General features: G+C 44.3%; 1 protein-coding gene across 9 annotated transcripts in view; it reads right to left on the reverse strand.

Moving 5' to 3' along the window:
- Nucleotides 1-17,519, reverse strand: part of SLC6A9 (solute carrier family 6 member 9) — a 443,088-nt gene that overhangs the window by 43,673 nt on the left and 381,896 nt on the right. For all 9 annotated transcript variants that reach the window (XM_069232784.1, XM_069232783.1, XM_069232788.1 and 6 more), the window contains 3 exons: nucleotides 10,566-10,698; nucleotides 1,669-1,803; nucleotides 950-1,053 (listed from right to left, as the gene is read on the reverse strand). In XM_069232784.1, coding sequence (XP_069088885.1) covers nucleotides 950-1,053; nucleotides 1,669-1,803; nucleotides 10,566-10,698 — 372 coding nt within the window. The remainder of the gene's footprint in view (nucleotides 1-949; nucleotides 1,054-1,668; nucleotides 1,804-10,565; nucleotides 10,699-17,519) is intronic.

Here is a 17,519-nt window from a genome sequence, read left to right on the forward strand (position 1 = left end):
TACTGCTCACTTCTTGTGACACTGGTTCTCACTATTGTCAACGTCACATGCCATTTGTGCCCTCTTTACTCTAATACTCTTGTTATATTGCTGCTTTCTACCCTACACGTCCCCCTGTGACATAGGTTTCTCTCCACCTCTCATGTGACATCAGATGTTCTCCTGACCTCGTCTCCTGTGACAATGAGTGCAGGAAGTATCAAACTAACCATACAAGGAACTGCCAAGGAATCATTTGAGCACTAGAAAGACTTTCACAAGGAAGAAGTGTGAGATTTCATGGTAAATGGTACAGTGTCACATGGAGTTCGAACAAGTACCATGCATCAACGGACTGTAGACAAAGTATAAATATTTACCCATTTATGTACAATTTAAGTGCATCCACTTGTTCTTAAAAAGTGTGAATGAGGCACACTCGGTTGAGTGTCTTGTATTAGCCATGAAAGGAGTGGCCATTCTCCTTGTGACTGTGACCTTTTGTTAACTAATGAGTAGTTCTTTGAGAGTCCCTTGGTGTGATGGGTGTCATAGGTGTGGAGTTTAGCGGTACTGTACAGTGCAAGGTGCTTATAGGAATTATCTAGCTACACTGCTGAGTAGGTACACACATCAAGAATGGCTGGAAAAGCAACACAAGAACAATTTTAACGTAAGAGTAATAACGTCAAATAAACACCCTCAATCTTCACGGCTTTCTGAAAAAAAATATTGTCATATGTTATGGCATCTTGAGTTTTGGGCCTTGTTGGTCCAAGACAGAATCATGCATCTCCGAAGGCGAGACACAGGCGTTCCCTGAAAACATACACTTTATTGTTGTGGCACTATTATTGAGGTGAAATGCAAGTGTCACTACCTACAAAGTGTAGACAAGAGAGGGGCGCACAGTCTGTGGACAGGCATACTCCTCATATATGTGTGCAGGGCCAGATGCAGCAGGACTCACCTGTAACAGTTGTTGTGGAACTTGTTGTAAGAAGCCATAGTGATAAGGCCTCCCCAGGCACAGCCCAGGGAGTAAAATATCTGCGAGGCGGCGTCTCCCCAAACCTGAAGTGAAGCAACAACAGGGTAAATAAAGTAAATGATATCAAAAACAAATGATAGAGGAGTGCCTGCGTGCACGCACAGGCAGCCATCTTAAAAAGGTGTTTAATATTATTGTTGAAAAAAGGTAAAGCCCATTTCAAGATGGCCACCGCTAGCAGTGACTTTGCTAAATGCAGCATACTGCAAGTGGCAGCTGGGGCCTTGTTGCAGCATCAGGAGGGGTGCTGAGCCCTCAAAAAAACACATGCTCACAAAAAAACAAAAATATTTTTAGACGGATGGCCACTTTGGAATGAGTTTGCCTTAATATATAACAACAAGCATTTAATAATGGCGGCTCATGAATCTTTCGGATATGTTTTATTACTTTTTACTGTTCCATTATGGCTGACATGCTGCTTCTACATGCATTGGCCTCCGTGGAAGGGAAAACCAAAATAGCATTGGCAAAGCTAATAGCACTGTAGCCGGATAGTAAAGGCCAGACCTGTTGGCTTTGCCAATGCTTGTTATATGTTCCACTCTCAACACTGTTGTTAAAAGTTTCCAATACCTGGGTGAGGTGGTGAGAGATGGACTAATGCTAATGGTGCTAATGAAGAGGATGCTACAAACCTTGGCATCGAGAATCTTGTCCCACTGGGGTGTCAGGTAATACAGGATCCCGGTCACAGCTCCTTCTAGGGTGATCCCACGGATAAACAGGATGGTGAGCACCACATACGGGAATGTGGCTGTGAAGTACACCACCTGGGAAGAAGAGTGAGTGGGTAAAAAAGGCATGGAATAGGGAGGGGAAGAACGAAGGCATGTCAGGAGGAAGGAAGAGAATGGTGGGGAATACATGGATGAGGGTAGAGTAAAAAGAAGGCATGTCAGAGGGAAGAGGCTTTTGGTAGACAGGGCATGGAGTGCAGAGGAAAAAAGGAAGACAAGTTAGAGAAAAGGAGACAGTCGCAGGGATAACATGAAAGACGGGTGAAGCAAGGCATGAGTGGAGAGAAGGAGGTAATGCAGTGGTACAGTGATTAGAGAGAAGAAGTGAGTAAGAGATGCAGAGGGGCATACAGAGAAAATGGATGGGCAAATATGTGTGAAGGGCAAGAATTTGAGATGGGAAGAATACACATTGTAGGAGAGGAAAGAAGAGAGATTAAGAAGATGTGAGGAAGAGAATAGGATTATGGGATATGGAGAGAAGGAACAATCAATAGATGAAGGTTGAGATGCAGACAAAAGACACATGGAGAAGGGGCAGAGAGATGGTGAATAACCATGGTGACAGAGAAAGGTCAAATGAAAAAAAGTGAGGGAGAAGCAGAGAAAACTAGAAAGAGGGGCAAGATGTGTAAAGAAGAAATTGAGGCGGAACCAATACATTGTAAAGGCAGGAAATTTGAAAAGAAATGTGAAAGAGAAGCGAGATATGTGAGGAAGAAGTTATGTCAGCCTCAAGAAATATAGCAAAGGATGGTGGGTGGAAAAGACAGCAGAGAGGAGAGGTGGCAAGAAGAAATAATGGGAGTTGAAAGAAGACACAAAACAGGAAAAGAGAAGGAAAACACAGAAAAGGAGGCAACAATCCAGAAAATGAGCAGTACATTATTTCATTGACTAGTACCAAAATGTGCAAGTATGTGGCTTTTTATAAGAGAAATAGATTTATTAGTGGGGTAGAAACAGAAAATGTATTAAACATGTCACATATGTAATCAGGTTAGAGAGCAATTCTTTTCAAAGTAGAGTATGTAATCAACTTGTTGACACAACAGCCAGCCGTAGCTCGATATAAGCGCGGGTGCAATCACCGAGGGGCATCCCTGTAGGTGTTTGAGTATTTGGCAAGGGATGGAAAATGTCACTTACCCAGTGTACATCTGTTCGTGGCATGAGACGCTGCAGATTCACATGCTTTGCACATCCCGCCATCTAGTGTTGGGCTCGGAGTGTTACAAGTTGTTTTTCTTCGAAGAAGTCTTTTCGAGTCACGAGATCGAGGGACTCCTCCCCTTTCGGCTCCATTGCACATGGGCGTCGACTCCATCTTAGATTGTTTTCCCCGCAGAGGGTGAGGTAGGAGTTGTGTATTATAGTAATAGTGCCCATGCAATGGAGTAAATATGTATGTACATAATGGTGTTTAAAGTGACATATTTACAAATTTACAAATGTTCAAGATCAACTTCGAAACAGCTACAGGCTCCCGGGGAGGCGGGTGGGCGCATGTGAATCTGCAGCGTCTCATGCCACGAACAGATGTACACTGGGTAAGTGACATTTTCCGTTCAATGGCATGTGCAGCTGCAGATACACATGCTGTGCATAGACTAGTAAGCAGTTATCTCCCCAAAAGCGGTGGCTCAGCCTGTAGGAGTTGAAGTTGTTTGAAATAAAGTTCGTAGTACTGCTTGTCCTACTGTGGCTTGTTGTGTTGTTAACACATCCACGCAGTAATGTTTGGTGAATGTATGAGGCGTAGACCATGTGGCTGCCTTACATATTTCAGTCATTGGAATGTTCCCTAGAAAGGCCATAGTAGCACCTTTCTTCCTAGTTGAATGTGCCTTTGGTGTTATAGGCAGTTCTCTTTTTGCTTTGAGATAACAGGTTTGAGTACATTTAACTATCCATCTGGCAATGCCTTGTTTGGATATTGGATTCCCTGTATGAGGTTTTTGAAAAGCAATGAACAGTTGTTTTGTTTTTCTTATTTGTTTTGTTCTATCAATGTAGTACATTAAAGCTCTTTTGATGTCTAATGTATGTAGTGCTCTTTCAGCTACAGAATCTGGTTCTGGAAAAAACACTGGTAGTTCTACTGTTTGATTTAAGTGAAACGGTGATATGACTTTTGGTAAGAATTTTGGGTTAGTTCGTAAAACTACTTTATGCTTGTGTATCTGAATAAAGGGTTCTTGTATGGTAAATGCCTGTATTTCACTTACTCATCTTAGAGATGTGATGGCAATGAGAAACGCTACTTTCCATGTTAAATATTGTATCTCACATGAGTGCATGGGTTCAAAAGGTGGGCCCATGAAGGAACTGGTGGCGTTCTTGGTGGAATAATTCTCTTTAGGCCCTCCATAAATGCTTTTATGACTGGGATCCTAAATAATGAGGTTGAGTGCGTAATTTGCAGATAAGCTGAAATTGCGGTAAGATGTATTTTAATGGATGAAAAAGCTAGCTTTTACTTTTGTAAATGCAGTAAGTAGCTTACGATGTCTTTAGCAGATGCGTGTAATGGTTGAATTTGATTATTATGGCAATAATAAACAAATCTTTTCCACTTATTTGCATAGCAATGTCTTGTGGTTGGTTTCCTTGCTTGTTTTATGACCTCCATACATTCCTGTGTAAGGTCTAGATGTCCGAATTCTAAGCCTTCAGGAGCCAAATAGCTAGATTCAGTGATGCTGGATTTGGATGCCTGATCTGTTGTTTGTGTTGAGTTAACAGATCTGGTCTGTTTGGAAGCTTGATATGAGGCACTACTGAGAGGTCTAGTAGTGTTGTGTACCAAGGTTGTCTTGCCCAGGTTGGTGCTATTAGTATGAGTTTGAGTTTGTTTTGACTCAATTTGTTTACTAGATACGGAAGGAGTGGGAGAGGGGGAAAAGCGTATGCAAATATCCCTGACCAGCTCATCCATAACGCATTGCCCTGAGATTGATCTTGTGGGTACCTGGATGCGAAGTTTTGGCATTTTGCATTTTCTTTTGTTGCAAATAGGTCTATTTGTAGTGCTCCCCATCTTTGGAAGTAAGTGTTTAGTATTTGGGGGTGAATCTCCCATTCGTGGATTTGTTGGTGATCCCGAGAGAGATTGTCTGCTAACTGATTCTGAATCCCTGGAATAAACTGTGCTACTAGACGAATGTGGTTGTGAATCGCCCAATGCCATATTCTCTGTGCCAGGAGACACAACTGTGTCAAGTGTGGTCCTCCCTGTTTGTTCAGATAATACATCGTTGTCATGTTGTCTGTTTTGACAAGAATGTGTTTGTGTCTTATTATGGGTTGAAATGCCTTCAACGCTAGAAATACTGCCAGTAATTCTAAGTGATTTATGTGAAACTGTCTCTGCTGAATGTCCCATTGTCCGTGGATGCTGTGTTGATTGAGGTGTGCTCCCCACCCTATCATGGAGGCATCTGTCGTTATTACGTATTGAGGCAATGGGTCTTGGAAAGACCGCCCTTGGTTTAAATTTATATTGTTCCACCATTGAAACAAGGTGTATGTTTGGCGATTTATCAACACTAGATCTAGAAGTTGACCCTGTGCCTGTGACCATTGTGATGCTAGGCACTGTTGTAAGGGCCGCATGTGCAACCTTGCGTTTGGGACAATGGCTATGCATGAGGACATCATGCCTAGTAGTTTCATCACCATCTTGACTTGTATCTTCTGTTTTGGATACATGGCCTGTATTACATTGTGAAATGCCTGTACCCTTTGTGGACTTGGAGTGGCAATCCCTTTTGTTGTGTTGATTGTCGCTCCTAAGTATTGCTGTGTTTGACACGGCTGAAGGTGTGACTTTGTGTAGTTGAGTGAGAAACCTAGTTTGTGGAGGGTATCTATGACATATTTTGTGTGTTGTGAACACCGTTCTTGCGTGTTGGTTTTGATTAACCAATCGTCTAGGTACGGGAACACATGTATTTGCTGCCTCCTGATATGTGCAGCCACTACTGCAAGGCATTTTGTAAAAACTCTTGGCGCAGTTGTTATCCCGAATGGCAACACTTTGAATTGGTAATGTACCCCTTGGAATACAAACCTTAAGTACTTTCTGTGTGAAGGATGTATCGGTATATGGAAGTATGCATCCTTTAGGTCTAGTGTTGTCATGTAGTCTTGTTGTTTGAGCAATGGGATTACGTCCTGTAATGTCACCATGTGAAAGTGATCTGATTTGATATAGGTATTTAATGTTCTGAGATCTAATATAGGTCTCAGAGTTTTGTCCTTTTTGGGTATGAGAATGTACAGCGAGTAAACTCCTGTTCCTCTCTGATGAATTGGTACCAGTTCTATTGCATCTTTTTGTAACAACGCTTGGATTTCTAGTTCTAGAAGATCTATGTGTTGTTTTGACATATTGTGTGTTTTTGGTGGGACATTTGGAGGGAATGGGAGAAATTCTATGCAATAACCATGCTGGATAATTGCTAGGACCCAAGTGTCTGTTGTTATTTCCTACCAATGTTTGTAGAACTTGGTTAGTCTCCCCCCCCACAGGTGTTATGTGTTGGGGATTTGTGACGTCGAAGTCACTGCTTGTTTTGAGGAGTTTTGGGACTTTGGAACTTCCCTCTACTCTTTTGGAATTGGCTCCCTCTATATTGTCCCCGAAAACTTCCCCGCTGATATTGGCTCTGATAAGAGGGCCTTGTTTATGAGGTTGAGGGTTCTGTGCTTTGTCCTCTAAACCCGCCTCGAAACTGTGTTTTACGAAATGTGCCTCTGCTCTGTGGGGAGTAGAGTGCGCCCATGGCTTTGGCCGTATCAGTGTCCTTTTTAAGTTTTTCGATAGCAGTGTCCACCTCCGGCCCAAACAACTGCTGTCCGTTAAATGGCATATTAAGCACGGCTTGTTGTATTTCCGGCTTGAATCCTGATGTACGCAGCCATGCATGTCTCCTTATGGTCACTGCTGTATTTATTGTTCTAGCAGCTGTATCTGCTGCATCCATTGCCGAGCGTATCTGATTGTTCGAGATACTCTGTCCTTCCTGCAACACCTGTTGTGCCCTTTTTTGGAACTCTTTGGGTAAGTGTTCAATGAAATGTTGCATTTCGTCCCAATGAGCCCTATCATATCTCGCCAGCAATGCCTGTGAGTTGGCAATGCGCCATTGGTTGGCTGCTTGCGCTGCAACCCTTTTCCCCGCAGCATCGAACTTGCGACTCTCCTTGTCTGGAGGTGGTGTGTCTCCCGAGGTGTGTGAGTTCGCTCTCTTGCGAGCTGCCCCTACTACCACAGAGTCTGGTGTTAATTGCTGCGTGATGTATACAGGGTCTGTTGGCGGTGGCTTGTATTTCTTCTCCACCCTTGGAGTTATGGCCCTGCCCTTCACAGGCTCCTGAAACACCTGTTCGGAGTGTTTTAGCATTCCAGGTAGCATAGGGAGACTTTGGTATTGGCTATGTGTGGAGGATAGTGTGTTAAATAAAAAGTCATCCTCAATAGGCTCTGCATGCAGGGTGACATTATGAAACGCCGCTGCTCTTGACACCACCTGTGTGTAGGCTGTACTGTCCTCAGGTGGCGACGGTCTCGCTGGATAACAGTCTGGGCTGTTATCTGATACTGGCGCATCATAAAGATCCCATGCGTCGGGATCATCCTGATTCATTCCAGTATGAGTTGGGGACTGCATCAGTGGTGGAGTGGCTACCGGTGATGTGTGCGTTGAGCGTGGTGGAGATGGTGGCGGTGTTACTTGTCTTGCCACCTTTGCCTGTGGCTGCATTTCTTTTTCTTGAAAGGCAAGTCTTCTTTTCATCCTAATTGGGGGAAGAGTACTTATCTTCCCTGTGTCCTTTTGGATGTGGAGCCTTCTCTGAGTGTAGTCTGGCTCCATTGACTCTAGTTCTTGTCCGAACTTATGTCCTTGCATTTGTGAGGACAGTCCCTGTTCCTCTGTGTAGGAACCTGTTTTCGGTTCCGAGGCCGGATGTTTCGGAATGGAAACTTTTTCTACAGTCTTTTTCGGTTCCGACGACACTTTTTAAATTTTAGGCGTTCCAGTCTCTCGGTGCCGACTCGTTTCGGTGCCGCCCTCTCGGTGCCAAACTTGCTCTGACCCGCTGTGTCGGGGTCGAGTCTGCTCTGTGCCTGTATCTCGACCGGAGTCGGATGTCTTCGACACATGCGTGCCCTTATTCGGTGCCGATGATCGGTCACCTACTTTTCGGGTTAAGCCATGGCCTGCTGGCGGTGGCGTCCCCTGGGCTTTAGTGGTCTTTCTGTGAGTTTTGTGTGTCGACGTCTTACTCACGGTTTTCGGCGTCTGTTCGGGATCGACCTCGTCCGAATCCTCGATGGAGAAGGTTTCTTCTTCCTCCTCCAAGTGTTTTTGTCCTGTCGGCGCCGACGCCATCTGTAGTCTTCTTGCTCTTCGGTCTCTTAATGTCTTCCTCGACCGAAACGCTCAACAGGCTTCACAAGTATCTTCTTTGTGTTCTGGAGACAAACACAAGTTACAGACCAGATGCTGATCTGTATAAGGATACTTGTGACATTTGGGGCAGAAGCGGAATGGGGTCCGTTCCATTAGCCTTGAAGAGACACGTGGTCGGGCCGACCAGGCTCCGACGGGGGATCGAAAACCCCAAAGGGCCACCGGGGCTCTTCAAAATTCGATGTCGATCTGTTGTAACTAACCCGATACCAAACGCAAACAATACCGTCTAATTTTCCGAGATTCTAACTATCTTTCCGAACCGAAACACGGAGCGAAAAGGAACACATCCGAACCCGATGGCGGAAAGAAAACAATCTAAGATGGAGTCGACGCCCATGCGCAATGGAGCCGAAAGGGGAGGAGTCCCTCGATCTCGTGACTCGAAAAGACTTCTTTGAAGAAAAACAACTTGTAACACTCTGAGCCCAACACTAGATGGCGGGATGTGCAAAGCATGTGTATCTGCAGCTACACATGCCATCGAACATATAAATATATTTAGAGCACGAGGTCCCCCTAAAAATACATTTGAATCTTTCTAATTATCAGCTCATCAGTGGTTCATTGGAGGGTAAGGGCTTGACCTATGAAACAGATATTCCAGCTCTGGCTTGAAAGGGAATGAGGAGATGTCCATTACTGACATGTCCAGCAGGGCTGGGAATAACAGGAAGACAGAAGTGAAGGGCCTGGTCAAGGGTCAATGGAGGTTAAGAAGATTGTGATCAGAGGGATTCGTTCTCATTATACAGAACTATGAGGGAGCAGAAGGTCAGGGCTACCAGGAAATAAAATGGGTGCAGGGCTCAAGAGACATCAGGGGTGCGATGAGTGGCCATCAGGCAAATTCTAAGTGAGGACATCAGAAGAGTGACGTCAATGGAAATGTGAGTGGTTGATTATGGTGGTAAGTGGCACTGAAGGAGCTGGAAGGAGCTGCATAAAGAAATTGAAAGAGGAGAACTGACTGGCATCAAAGAGCACCAGGCAAATAGTGAGTGGGATGAAGGGAATTCAAAGTAATGGGATGCACGTTCCAAAGCCAATCAAAATCTAGCCATAGGTTGACATGAGACACAATGAAGAGGTTGAATATGGAAGAGCCGGGATTATGGTATTTTTTTTAGCCGTATCAACTTCGACTGCAGCGACTAGACAGCACGTGTGTGTGCGCACGCATGCATGCATGTGTGTGGGTGACGATTTAATCTGTGAGTGCAAATTATGTAAAAAGCCAAGCTGGCATTAAGATGGGTTCATGTGCATGACAGCATCATATTGACAGAGATATGGCGGCCATCTTTTACATTGAAAAGATAGAGTGTCCTTATAGAAATGGGACAAAAAAGAAGCGATAAAATTACTCTTGATACCCAAGGATCACAGGAAAGCAGAAAGTATTATTGATTCTTTGAGAGTGGCATCACTTGTGAGAAATGTATACCCAGGATACTCTGAGACTACACGAAAGAGGAAGATACTCCTAATACACTGTTGATCCGAGAAGGTACTTCATCACATTGGGCATCACATGAGGAGTGACAAAGCCATACGATACAGTGGCATGACATAATTTGGACAGGAACCTCTCATACTCTGAGGATCACATTAAATACTTTGGAGAGTACATCACAGTGGTAAGGGCTCCTAATACTCTGCTGATCGCATCACAGGTTCATATCCTTCTAATACTTAGGGGATTACATCACCGGACCAAACGCTCCTGATACATTAGTGGTCACATCACAGAAGCAGAAGCTTCTTATACCTTGGGCCTCACATCAGAGATATAAATGCTGTTGATAAACTATAAGAGAAGACCATATGCTCCTCATACACTGGTGATCATGAGCACGAAGTAATAGGCATGAGAAGAGGGGTGGTTTTGCACACAGGTGTTGATGTCAGCAGGATATTACAATACTGTAGATACCTTTGGTTGATAGTAGATGGAGGGATGGAACTCATGACACATGAAAAGTCATGTGGGCAGGAGTGATGTAGATTTCAATGTATGTCCCCACCTAAGTCCAAAGGGGTTCGTAAAGGTGTTTGAGCCGCTTCTGGCTAGGACATTGTGGAAAACCTTTGCCACAACAATTATGAAGTAAGGATTCACTTTTACGTTTTAGAAAACTCCTTACAATCGATCTGTACCTAGAGATGTCTCCCTGGACCATAGCACTCTCATGATCAGTCTTCAGTCTTACTTGTGCACGATGATGGTGGTGATTCTAAACACAACTAAACGCACATGGAGAATAGTAGCAATACTAAAATAGGCCACAGAATAAAGGCATAGAAAATACTTGCCTTTCCTGATGACTTGACTCCTCTAATAAGACAGAGAAAGACCACGACCCAGGAGACTCCGAGGCAACCCAGCAAAGGCAAGCGGACTTCCCCGAAATTACCGATGTCATCAGAGAGCTTCAGCACATAGCGTCTTCAATATGCAACAAGAGAGAGAGAGAGAGAGAGAGAGACAAAATGGGCAGTGATTAGACTACCATCATTCAACAGGTCATGTACATGGCACATGGTCAAAACAGAAATCACCTTTATTCAAATGCGGTTGGTGAAGTTGGACACAATGCGATGAAAGCCTATTTTATGAACAATAGAGAGCGCACTTGGAATGTGGCCATACATTAAGGATCGGCTTGCCTTCTCCCTGAACAGTAGGGGCCAGATGTAGCAAATGTTTTTGCCCATTCTGTGTCTATGGGAAAAAGTGTTTGTACATATGGGCCTAAATTCTAGTCAGGATCTCAGAAACTCGCAAAACTACTAGCAACATACTGGACTGTGAATATGATGTCATTCGATGTATGTAACATTGAGCTGTTTGGAATTTCAGCCTTGCAAAAGTGCAATTTAAGGCTTTGTGCTTGGAGAACACATCAGTGTATCGGTCCTCCCACCTTGTGCACATGTGTACAGGTTCACTACTGGTAAGACCCCGACAACTTTTGGGTTTATGTAAGGTCCCTAGATTCAGAGTTCCTCACACCCACTCTCTCCGCTTTAGTACGGTAAGCATAGAGGAGCACCAAACCCTAGCACGTTCTGTACTTAATTAATTTGAATTAAATGGACCTGGGACCTTCTGTTCCATAACTCTGCATGGTAAGTTCCAAGCTGTAGAGACATTCAGACCTGTATGTTTGCAAAATAGGTGAACGTGTAAGGCAAGGCTCCTTAAATATCATGTAAATATATACAGTAGGTTGCCAGGGAAGGGGTCCTCTCAACTCTTGTATTTGCATATAGTAAGACCCCTGACAGCTCCTGCTTCTGTACAGAGTAAAAGCTCAAAGCTGGGGCCATTACACTTCCTGTGTCTATATGTGGTAAGACCCAACGCAAGTACTGCCTCAGGTACATCTGTGTGGGGTAAGGCTCAAATGCAAGTAACTGCCTCAGTAAGGACGGCTTTTGACAGCATATTCATATTCATGCATTCAGTCATTAAATCTTCCATTGATCTTCGCAGTGCACAGTCCAAGTTCATATCCAGATATCCTCATGCGCGGTGCAAGTATTTACACCAATGGTTCCAGATACATTTCACTGTCTCCAAAAATGTCACACCCCTGCCAGGTATTCCAGCTTCTCAGTTTGCAAAGTGCTTACAGCATGGGCAGAAACGTGTCTTGTTTTTTGGGTCGACCATGCCATCTCTTGGTCTTCCAGTTTTATCACTGCCTATTTCTGAAACACAGTTTTCACAGATATTACTGCTGCCTGGTTACTGAAACACGAAAAGCTGGAAAGTTTCAGTGTACCCGGCTGGAAATGTGCATTGGCTCGTATTGCAGCCCCCCCAGCGCAGACAACAATCTTGAAAGATAGCTTTGCACTGAAAGCGCTCAGTATTGTTCCTTAACACAAACACTCCGTGCCCACTCGCCCCCTACTGTGATGATATCACCACACAGGGAACAATGGGTTTTCTCCCACGGATTGTGTTCATTTTCCTCCTTGCCAGGCGCCCTCGAGGTCCTTATCGGCCTGTCTCTTTGTGTGGGGATGGCAGCGCGAGGAGGGTGGCAGCGTGACCCCACCCGCGGCACAGGAATGCTCCCCAGGCTGCCCATGGGCGCGTGAGGCCTCGAATTCGTCCGGCAGGCGGCTTCTTTCCAGGAAGTCGTCTGCATTCAGACCACTTCCTGTTAAAGAAAATGGCCGGGGGAGCTGCCTTTCAGAGGGGCCTGTCAGAGTCGATGAGGGACTTCCTGCCCGTGCAGGACTCACGAGGGCCTTCAAAGCACCACCAGCAACCCACCTCCCCAGAAAAAGAGACACCAATGTATTGGCACAAAGTAAAAGTATTGCCAGACCCACGAGTGATGTGGCACGAACGCCACCGGCTCGGAGTGTGCAGACTGGCTTGAATGGTTTGCACGTGGCTGGCCAGCAGCGTCCCTTTAGTTAATTAACAGCTTACCCTCCCTTTAAAATGCTATAGAAACGTGTTTATTTTCTATCGGGAAAGCTACAATGTGGATCAAAAAACTGAGGGAAGCCTACGTGTCATCAAGAAGAGTTGACAGGACACACTTGTAGGACATTATCTGTGATAGTTCTTTGTGCAATTGTTTAAAGAAGGAACACTTTAAAAATTATGTGAAACATATTTCTGTACAACTTTAGTGGCCAAGCACTGATTGGGGCAGAACCCATGTAAGGCTGGAGACCAAAGTAATATATGCGGTAGGAAAGGAGCATGCTTCTTGGTCTGCTGCAAATATATATGCTATATTTAGGATGACCACATAGCTCCATGTTACCAGAACTTCACTTTTAAATTGCTGAACCTTTCCTTTTACCAGTCGCGGCCCGTCCTGTAAGGGCGGAGGGGCCACGCCCCCCCACCTTTTGCCCCCCATGAAGAGTGTCTGTCAGGTTGAACAAAGGTCAGCCTGACAGACACTCTCCATGTTCAGCTCAGGCAGCCAGGAGCAGACATGCGCGATTTGCGCACACTCCTGGCTGCCTGAGCTGTACTTTGCTAGGCTGAGGAGATCACAGCTCCTATGGGCGTGACCTCCTCGGCTCAGCAAAAGTGCCTCGAGGCCCTCCCCTGGGTGACGAGGAAAGTGTCACCAATTGACACTCTCCCTGGGCGCTTCAGTTTAACCCTAAAGTGCCCAGGGCGAGTGTCAATCAGTGACACTTCGTCACAGAGTGGGGTCAGTAGTCTCACTGACCCCATCCCACTCTGTGACAAGGCTGGGACTGCTGCCTTCTCTCATTGGTTTCCAATGAGGGAAGGCAGCAGTCCCAACCCTCCTGTGACCTGGAGGCTGAAGGTAAGGGTGTGTGTGTATGTGTGTGATGTTTTAAATGGAATGTTTGGTGCGTGCGTGCATGTTTGAGTGTTATGAGTGTTGTTAATGGATGTGCGTGCGTGCGTGTCTGTGTGTGAAAGAATGAGTGTGTGTGTGTGTGTGTGTATCCCGCCCGCACCCTCCCTCCTAAAGCTGATGGCCGCCACTGCCTTTTACATTTCCAGCCCGTGCAAGTTTCCCGGTTCCATGCGTGATGTGCAGCTCCAGTCCAGGTTTTTCTTTAAATTGTGGGACTCGCAGACCTGTCTTTATAATGGAATAAATAAATACAACTACAAGTCCAGAAATTACCTGGACTGGAGCAGCACATCACACAGAACCTGAGAAATGTGGCAGCTATGCACATCATTGTTATCATGTGTTTTGGTCCAATTGGCTGAATTAAAATGAAACAAGATTACAACACACAGAATCAACCGCTATGTTAAATCAAAACCTAGAACTGGAAAAGATGTGTTCTGGTGATATGACGTTAACTGGTCACATTTATCTTTGCCATGCAGACGACAATTACAATTACTCAGTGAAATAATCAGCAGCCAAGGGCCACAGTTATGAATGGTGCAGCAGGTGCACTACCACCGAGGCTCGATGGTATGAGAGGGGCACATTGCACCCAAATCATACAATTTTTATATACAACTGAGGGTGGTGGGGGCATTTTCTAGGTTTGCATTAGGGCCCAAGGCACCCTTGCTACACCACTGCAGCTGCCTGGCACAGGCACAGAACATCAGAAATGCCATTATTTATTCACTTCTGGAAGGAGCCGAAGACCAGCCTCAAACAAAAACTCTTTGCCACAGCTGATTTTGTGCCAATGGTTGTCGTAGCACAGCAAGGATGCCATGGGCCCTGGTGCATGCAAGGAAGTAAAATGAACCCTTTGACTGTTTCTGGGGGTAGTGAAATAGAGCATTTACCAGGGTTCAGTGGTCCTCTCAAAGAACCGGTACCCCTGCACCTGCTCACCTAATGGTACCTCTGGGACTTTTGGGAACCTAGGACTTATTTTTCATCATCAGATTTTGATTCAGGGCATTAAACTGAGAAAGAAAAACAAATCAAAGGAAGAAAGTAGCGATGATAACTAACCCGTAAGAGGGATATAAAGAGACCGGAAGGGTAGAGTGGTACAAGAGACATAAGGTGGACTCAAGAGTGCATTAGGCAACCCTGGTATTCAGGAGCACCAATGGTGCGTAGGTTTCTAAGAAAATCTTTGAGCCTCTGCACTTCTTTACACGTTAACCACTGCTAATTGTATTGTGATCACTTTCACTCCTCTACCCTCTTCTGCCAAGTCCCTTTTCTGTGCTGAATCGATTCATTATGGGAAGCTCAACTCCGCCTCCCCTTCTCCATGAATACACTAACCCCTTCTGTCTCTATCTGAGGCAATCTTCACTTCATCTCTCCAAACTCCTCTGTAAACTCTGTTTGCATATAGCGCCTCACTGCTTTGCAGCTAAGGTAACGCTAAATGCCTCACACATGTACACACTTATGCTTCTTTATTCATATACCTTATTTCAAGAAAATTAACCAATATTGACCATGTGCTTAGCAACTGATTTACAACAACCTTCCCCCTTCTTAAGAAATCAATAACACATTATCAGTTAATGCCTTTCTTTTCTCATTAGGCATCCATCCGTTTCATTTCGATTGAGAGGTATTACTCGTTGTGACACTTCTCATATCTTTTGTGCTGCCTTCTCAGTTATTTGAATTAGCAGTTGTATCAGCATTTGACCTCCTACATCATTCATTCTTGAACGCCTCTATTTTGTTGTGGGCTAACCACGCATGGCTATGGAACTGCAGAAGGCAGGAGTTTCACCCCACAGGTCATGCGTTATCAAGGAATCTTCGGTATTGCTGAGTTTAGAAAGGATGCTGTTCTTGTACTTCTCTGAAAAGCTTCTAGTGCGCCATTACAGCTATGATTGACAGCAATCCTACGCATCAGGTTGACTACATGCTGATGACAACTGCTGCTTACAGGGTGTTTACCTGCTAGGTGGCAGCAGCTGCCAAGTCAATCAGAACAACCATTTTTGTGTATTATCAACAAGAAGGAGCAGCTGCCCCACGTTCAGTGAAGGCAACATCATGTTTGCATACTTTAGTCTTGACAATTTGTTTTTATGTTTCTGTGAAGATATGTGAAGGTTATTCGTTGTTTATGTAATTTTGAAAAAAAGTAACAAAGGATTGTGATGCAAAAAGCGTAAGCAGCCTGTTAATGCAAAGCTTTAACCTTTTGACCTTCGACATGAACTAAGGACTTTCAACAGATGAGCAATTATTTACCGAATTAGACCAGGCTGATGACACATCAATTTTTCTTTCAATGTCCCAGCCTTAAGGGGGACCATCATCGATAGACCAGGCATCCCAACTTGAGCATCCCAACTTGAACTGCATTGTTGAAGTGACCATTATCAAGTGAGATGATTCAATGGCCTCTATCAAAAGGCCTCTATTCTTCTTGGTCTAAGATCAAGCCAAGAATTGCATTTTGTGTGAGAGGCAACCTGACTTCTGGCCGCCAGGAGTTAGCTCTAGAGGCCAAAGGGGAGAGAACACTGCTAGCCGAGCGACACATTCAATGAAGCCTCTACTACAAGTGACAAAAGTGTTGGCAAGAATCAAAAAAAGATGGAAGACGCAGCTCTTGGAAATTCCGGCCATTTGCTTCTCACGAGACAGATGGAGTCAAAGGGGGCAGGAAGGTTTAGCATTTTTACCTTCTAGAAATTCAGCAATTAAACCGCCAACAGAGGAAGAAAGAGGGGCTCTTAGGAGGACCATTTCTAAGCCTAAACATTAGTCAAGCATACTACTACATACACTAGTGTAGTACAGTACTACTTCCAATATTGCTTTTCCTCTTTAAAAATGCAATCTAGTATTAAACATATATCATATGTAACATGTTATAGACTGCTGTCAACATTTACAACCAGTTCAGCTGCACAACTGATGTTAATATTCCAGGCCTCTCAAAGCAGCATAATACACAGTTATGTTTAATTTGCCTCTACATTTACAAACACAGTACCATCACAATAGTCGAGGGTAATTCCACAGGAAATTGAAAATCAAGTATTTGGCTCCAACATTTGAAATCTTTGACTAAAGTTCATCAAATTTCAAACTGCATCTCGGGATGCACATACACTGACTATTGTTCGGTCAACCTTTCAAAAGCATACAAAGTCGGGTGTATTCGGGGAATCGTATACATGTGAGAAGTTCCCGGAGTTTGCCTTACGCAGTGTAGTTAAAATTAACCAAGGCATTGCATCCTGATGTGCCATGCAGCATGGATCAGGCATTGGAGAAGATGCCTAGCACGACTAGTAGATAGAAAGCAGCTGCTGTTCCCGTCCCCGGCCACAAAAGGAAGATCCCACTTCTGTACTTCTCTCCTATTTGCTTCTATTTTCGATTTTTTAAAAGTACTTCTGATAGAGCGTTCCGTCCTAATAAATTACCTGTATCTGGACGCTCTTGGCTCGATGAATCTTTTGACCAAGTGGGGCTCTCTTCACCCGAGAGTAATCAATTTAATCAAATCAATAATCAATAACGAACATAAGCAATGCCCTGATCAACATAAAACTTCACAATTAATCCAGAAAACATTTCGGCGAACCATGACCTTTCGGCCATGAATAACCACACCAGTTTATTCAAAGTTAATGAATTTATTTCCCTATATTAACAAAGCTAGCACGATATAAATGTGTCTCAACACCAAATGATATATGTAAATGAACATTAATAGCTGTCCATAACGGCGAAAAAGATGCAATCTATGCAGCATTTGAATAACAATGTATTCGATAATAGCAACGCAAATCACTAAAATGATAATCTGTAATGGGCTAATTGCATACATTAG

The sequence above is a fragment of the Pleurodeles waltl genome, chromosome 4_2 (assembly GCF_031143425.1).
Source record: "Pleurodeles waltl isolate 20211129_DDA chromosome 4_2, aPleWal1.hap1.20221129, whole genome shotgun sequence".
NCBI classification, from domain to species: Eukaryota; Metazoa; Chordata; class Amphibia; order Caudata; family Salamandridae; genus Pleurodeles; species Pleurodeles waltl.